Source organism: Poecilia latipinna, unplaced genomic scaffold (assembly GCF_001443285.1).
Source record: "Poecilia latipinna isolate Pla-1442-1.1 unplaced genomic scaffold, P_latipinna-1.0 Scaffold3074, whole genome shotgun sequence".
NCBI classification, from domain to species: Eukaryota; Metazoa; Chordata; class Actinopteri; order Cyprinodontiformes; family Poeciliidae; genus Poecilia; species Poecilia latipinna.
Window position 1 is genome coordinate 5738 of NW_015115690.1, and position 7221 is coordinate 12958.

Genomic DNA, 7221 nt, shown 5'->3' on the forward strand with positions numbered 1-7221 from the left:
ATTTTAAAAATAACTTGCTTTCCAATTAAATGTTTTTGCGCTAGAATGAGGTGGTTTTTCAGCTGTATCAAAATACATGCATTTCACAAAACTGCAAAGGAAACACTTTTCTAATCACACGAGTCACAAGATAAACAGCCAAATGTTACTACTGGCAGAAAAGATGAAGATGACAGGAAGCAGTAGGATGATGATGGTTTGGTTTAGTTTTTTTTTTTTCAGATATAGAGCAGCTGGCTCCCCCAGAGCTCTCACAGATTCACACAGTTTATAAAAAGCTGTGTGTCATTTGAACATTTTGAATCCATAGCTCTTATGTAAAATCGCCGGCTGCAGTTTCCCCAAAACACCGCAAGTAGGCGGGACTTGTTGCTCCAACGCCTGAATAAGATGTTTCCTCTGATTGGCTGATAGATGATGATTAAGGTAAAAGCTACAATTCTTCCAGATTCTGATGATCGGTTTAAACTTCAGCACATCAACATCACCACATGTAGATCCCTAAATGCATTGAATTGCTGCCATTATCTAATCAACATGTGTACCTAATAAAGTGCCATTAGAGTGTGTAAATGAGAAAAATAAGAAAATCACAAAATGGTCTTGAAAACAACAAATGAGAAGCCCCTCCCACAGCAGTGGCATTTCGGTTCTGCTGCAACATGAAGCAACAATGTACAAGTCATGAAGAAACAGCATTGAAAAAAGTTGGTCAAAACAACCGAAGTGTCTAAGTAATAAGAGTTAAAACATTATAATTATCTTCACACTGAAGGTTTCATTAATTAGCAGATCCAGATCTGCTTTCCTAAACAGTGTGTGGTTGTGGAGGCCATAAAATAGTCCTTATCCTGTGAGAAAGGGTCATAAATATTTATGTATCTTCACTTACTAGTTGTCCTAATGTTTGCACTCATAAATGAACTAGCTGGTGTACACTTCGTCCTGCCAGGTACTTTCCATTTGGCATCGTTTTCCTGGTGGCTGGTAAAATCCTGGAGATGAGTGATCCCTCTGCAATGGGAAAGAAGCTGGGTTTTTATGCCATCACCGTGGTGTTTGGTTTGGTGTTGCACGGCTTGTTCATCCTGCCTGCCATGTACTTCTTCATCACCAAAAAGAGTCCCATCGTTTACATCCGGGGAATCCTGCAAGCCTTGCTTATAGCCCTGGCCACTTCCTCCAGGTAAAGAAATAAGTAGCACAATTAGAGACATATGTTCTACATTTGTTTCTGCTCATCTTTTAAAAGGTTTTCTCTTGATCTTTTCTATGAAAGGATTTAATCTGATTTTGGATTTTTAATTCTCTAATGAGATCTCTTTTCTATCTTCGACAGCTCTGCCACTTTGCCTATAACCTTCAAGTGCCTCTTAGAGAACAATCACATTGACCGGCGCATCATCCGATTTGTGCTCCCAGTGGGCGCCACCATCAACATGGACGGCACTGCCCTTTATGAAGCTGTGGCGGCCATCTTCATTGCACAAGTTAATAATTATGAGCTGGATTTTGGCCAGATCATCACTATCAGGTCAGTGATGTTGCATCATACCAGCTTTATAATAACATTTACATGTGATTGGTAGGAGTTTAGAACAATGGTAGGTCCAAAGCGCAAAATCTTTAATAAATTCAAATTTCCCTTTTTTTTTCAATTTATTAAATAAAAAATAGAATCAATTGTGTTATCCAACCAGTAGCTTTTCTAAAAGTATACATACTTAAAGTATTGACACATAGACTTTTTTTTCTGACTGTTAGGCAAAATCTGTCCAAACCACTGATTTTGTCAGTGGTTTGATCCACAAATTACAGATTTTGATGGCATGTTTAGTCATTATCCACTTGAAAACCCATCTCTTTCTTTAGCCTTAACATCTTGGTTGATGTCTTGAAGTGGTACTTTAAGACATGGTACTTTATTTTCATCAATAAAAGTCATGTTTTATAAATAAATAGGAAATGAAATGAAACTTATGGCCAGAGTACCTTGCCAACTAGATGCCACCCCGTGTGATTGCCCCTGTCACAAAATCTGTGGTGACATCATGAGAAACCTTCTTTTCTCATGATGTCATCTATTTCACTTTAAGTCCCCTTTTCAGCAAAACTCTTAGATAGCATGAAGGTTTTATGAAAGTCTAATCAATTCTAAGAAACAATTATTTGAGCATACTCAGAAATTCTAACATGATTCCTGAACATTCCCTTATTATTCCAGAAACTTTTATTCTCATCAGTAGAAGTCATTTTATATATATTTTGTATTATATTGAATATATACTTTGATTTGATTTACTTGGAGGCTCACTGGAATTGTTTTCCTTCTCTCTGAAAATGGCAGTCCTAAGAAATAGATTGGACTCCTCAGGACTTTGAAAGCATAGTAATTATCTATTCAATTGAAATGTTCAATGGATTCAACATTTAATGTTGAATCCATGATTCTTTCAAGTGTTTGAGAAATCCTATGATCTCCCATGGCAACCATTGAGCTGCGCAAAACACCTAAGTGGACCTAGCCCCGCCTTCAAGGTTCAGCTCCTATTAAAAGCTGCAGTTCCCAAGCTTCTAGGTCACAGAGCAGCCCTCACCCCCGACTCCCCCACTCAGCTCCTTCAGACTAGCCAGCAGCAGTTAGCAAACACCTGGTGGAACTGCACATCTGTTGAGCTCATTATAGGAGCTTCTCAGTGAAACGCTGGTAAAAATGTTGTTAAAGGGTTAATAGAGAAGCCATGTTGTGATGGCTTCCTGAAGGCAGAGTTTCAGAAAGAGCAGGAGCTTTTAAAGAGACAGAGACCCAATTTCAAGGCGTTAAATTAAGAAATCAAATTTCTTTGAAGCCATATTTAATATATTGCATTTTTTCTAACTGAAGTTAACATAGTTGCATAATTGTGCTAAGAAATGGCACTAAGTGCTTGGAAAATACATAGCTCTGCACCTGTAACCTTCTCATCAGAAGTCCTGTTTATGCTTGTAAATCGTGATTTTTGCTGGTCACACACACCCCAGTCACACAAACCATGAATCATCACTACATCACTCCTTCCACCCCTGCAGAAGTCAGCTGATTAAGAATTCACTTTTGAAAACATAGGTAATAGAGGTGGGCTGACTTTAACCCCCCTCATCACATCAGTCTTTCACAACACACACACACACACACACACACAAAATATGTTAACAGCAAAAGAGCAACTCAATCCTACCTTAAAGTGTGACAGGGCCACATATGACTCATTTTACACTTCATTTATGGGCTTTATTTCTTAAAACTTTGTCACTGATGGTTGGATGTCATGGGACTTCTTCAGAAATGTGAAGACTTTTGATTGTTACCACATTAAGGCTGTGTTGCTCTTAACAAAGAGCCCCCATGGCCACTTCCACCACATCCTCCATCCCTTTGGGTTAAGCCCTGCTCCCAGCTGTCCCCAAGCTTCAAAGTTCTGATAGTTCTGTAACCAATCAACCGTGATCCAGTCCTTCTTATCATTTGGTTGGAAAGGAGTATGTCCGATGTTTCAAAGTCATTATAAGGTAGTTTTTATAAGGTACCACCCCCGAGTCCCAAATTTGGTTAAAACTCATATGAGATCAAACGATGTTCAACGGTTATCACACAGAAGAATCTGAACCAGTTCTTTGACCTTGAGCATAAACCATATCATGAGCAGTGGAATGAATGTCTGTTTTATCTTTGTACGCTGCCTCATCTCTGGCTTTATTGACTATTTCAACTTGAGAGCATTTTTTCTTTTCAAGGTGAAGGTACCCATGCTGTGTACTCGTCATAGCAACTATGATATTCCAGCAATCCCCATTTCTCTTTTCTTCTATGGCTGATGCTCACACTACCACTACCAATGTTAGCGCCGCCTTCCTCATTTTACTCCACAACTGCATCTTATGCTTACACACCTGCAGTTCATTTGTCATTTGAATGTGAAGGTCTGTCCACAACCAGCCAGGTGAACCTCTGACCATACACATTCAGTACAATGTTCTCTGCTAAGTTACCGTTCTACTTCGGCCAAATTTAACTTATAATCAGGGATCATTTTAAATTTGAAACATCACAACATTATGAAAGGTTTTTTTTGCATTTTAATGAAAAACGTCTTCTGATTTCCTCCGTTTTTACCATTGTCGATCACCAACGTCATGGGAGACGTCTTGCTGTGGTCTTTAAAGAGAATTACAATTTTAATCAGATGGAGGATGGCTCCTTCACTTCTGAATGCCAAGTCTTCAAAGTAGGCGTGAAAAATATATTCTACTGTATTGTAATTATTGACCCCCTGCTCCAGTTGAGCCTTTACATTCTGAATGTGTAGAGACATTTTAACACTAATTATCAAGTGGAAGGTTTTAATTGTTTATGATTTCAACTTTCACATTGATTACCCCCTCCTGTGATGAAGCTGCAGACTCTGTCAACTTAAAACAAGATGGTGGCCACTAATAAAACGAAGCATGCATTTGATCTTCTCTTCTCTTTAGGACTAATCATCGACCATTTATATATTTGAAGAGATTTTTGTGAGTGACCATAGCTGTGTTTTCTTAAGGCTTATTCTAATATTCATCCTGCAGCAGTTTATTTTTGCTTTATTCAACTGAAAAGGAATTGATATCTGGTGTTTTTAAAAGAGCTGTGATCAAACTCAGCTTCTGGGAAGTTCACATGTTGAGCCTTAAGGCCTTTGAATCCAATATTTAAAACAACTCCAGAACTGTTCTCAAATCCAGTATTGTCAAGCAAAAAAAATGGTAAAATAAATGATATTGCTTCTCCTAAATACCTGTAACTTTTACAGAGATTTTACATTGTAGATTGCATCACCTTATTTAACACACTTCTTAGTTTGGTGGAAATGTCTGAATGGACGGGTTTGAATCTTTGGTGACCATATCATGTCAGACTCTACTGGGTAATTATGTGGTGCACCTCAAGAACCTTGTTGCTATATGTCATATATTTGCTATATTGTATTTTTACTCACTTGGAGAGATCATTAGCATATTTTATAGTATTTCCTATTACATTTATTCAAATGAAGGAAGACAGATATTGAAACTGTCAGAATTACAGTGTCTTAAAGAAATAACAAACTTTTTGAAAATTAACACACTTTAACTGAACTCTGAGACTAAATATTTGATAATTGTGCCCAGAGAGCACCATTCATTAATTAGAGGACAGTCTTGGTGAAGTTGACTAAATGTTTGCAGTTACTTTGTCTGTTTAAATACCCACACTTTGAACAACCCAGCTGTGAATAATATAAATTAGTGTTTTTAGCTTGAGACTTTTATTGTGAATTGGCAGAACATAAACACTAATTTCAGTCCTTTATTGGAACAATGCTAACCTTCCAAATCTCTACCAGCATCACAGCGACGGCAGCAAGCATCGGCGCAGCAGGGATACCACAAGCTGGACTGGTCACCATGGTAATTGTGTTGACATCTGTTGGATTGCCCACTGATGACATCACCCTCATCATTGCAGTGGACTGGGCACTGTAGGTCATGCTTCTTTTTACTAATGTTCTCTAAAAACCCATTGGGCTGAGCATACCGGCTTCATTTTTGCTGCATAGTCGCTGCATTTCTGATTCGACTTCCCTTTCTCTCCTTTGCAGGGACAGATTCCGAACGATGGTAAATGTAATGGGGGATGCTTTGGCCACAGGCATCATGGCACACATCTGCAGGAAAGATTTCATGAAAGAGGGAGATGGGGTTGGTTCTAATTCATTGGTTGTTTATACTTCTGTTTAAAACCTTTCATTGAAAAAAAATCCATTCTGTTTTGATTTTTTAAACATGAATCAACATCATATTTTTAAATTTGCAAAACATAATTCTTTGTCAAACATTTATCAACAAACAATGATTCAGTCAAAGTCTGATTATTTGTAATCACATTTCTATTGAGTATTGATGGTTGAATTTCCTTTTAAAGTTTCAGCTTAAAACTTTAATTTTTTCAGTTGGATTTTCCTTTTTACTGTGTTAAATTCTCTGGAGTTGTTTAAACAAAACAAAAAGAAACAAAAACTGTTGGGTTTTTTTGTTGTTTGTTTGTTTTGCATTTTGTAAGTACTTTTTTTAATGTCCTGTCCACAGGTACCTCTGGTCTGTGAGGCTAAAATCCCACTGAATCCCCCACCCACAATGAACTGCCACAACAACAATGGGAACGTTCGACCGCCTTCCTCAGGAGTCAAACACAAGCTCATCCCTCCTGATGTTGCTCGACTAATGCAGCTTGAGGAAGGTGTTCAGCAGATTTCAGACAAAAAGAAACCTCCCATTCCTCCAAGATATCTGAAGAAGAGCAAAGAACACTGCACTATTGACATGAATGGCCTTGAGACCAATGTATAGCCACTGAGTGCAATTTCATTTGATATTAGTGTATTTGGACAAATGGATGCCCAGAAGCAAAGGAAACTTGTAACGGCATCAATATTGTATTTTATATCCTGCAGTACCAAAATCTATCTATCTACCTATCTGTCTATCTAGCTATCCAGCTAGCTAGTAATCTGTCTGTCTAACTAGCTAGCTAGCTTGTTGTATACTGCAGCACTGGTCATGCCAAAAGAAATGACAAAAAGTTGTTCTTCTATTTAAAGGTCAGAATTTGTGAGCAGTAGACACTGGCCAGAGTCACACCTTGGAAAACATGGAAAAATCGTCTGGAAAGTTTTTATGTGGAGGAAAGGTCTGGTCCATATGGTTTAGTGGAGAATAAATTAACATAAGTTTTTCATACAAATTACATGTTGTGTGTGGTGAATGGAGTTTGTTTTCCAGCTGTGAAAGTTATTATTATTATTTTTTTTTCAATTCTGACTCTGTCGGGTTTTAAAAACGTCTTATTTGCATTTCTTCATTGCGAGGAAAAGGACTGCAAAACCGTTTCTCTCCGTTGCCACTATGTTTAAGCATCGTTTTTCTGATCCAGGACTGGTTTTCATGCTCACACACAAGAAGTCACTCCTTGTTCCTTCCAATTCGCAGCTTCCTAAGTGACGAGACGGTTCCGCTCACACAGTGAAAATGTGTTTACAACAATACAATGAGATGTAAAGAACATTACAATGTTTGGTTGGAGCACATTGTGAGGTAACTTGTCTCTGTCCCAGAGTCAGATATTGACTCATGCAATTGTATATTCAGTTAAGATAGTTCAGTTCA

At 38.0% G+C, this 7221-nt stretch overlaps 1 protein-coding gene across 1 annotated transcript; it reads left to right on the top strand.

Annotated features, from left to right (window-relative positions):
* The first annotated feature begins 673 nt into the window (after positions 1–673).
* On the top strand, positions 674–6796 carry LOC106940046 (excitatory amino acid transporter 5-like). The gene is made up of 6 exons (XM_015022671.1): positions 674–681; positions 929–1186; positions 1340–1534; positions 5403–5537; positions 5658–5757; positions 6145–6796. The coding sequence occupies exons 1-6, from the start codon at positions 674–676 to the stop codon at positions 6403–6405; spliced, it is 957 nt and encodes a 318-aa protein (XP_014878157.1). The 3' UTR covers positions 6406–6796.
* The last annotated feature ends 425 nt before the right edge of the window (positions 6797–7221 follow it).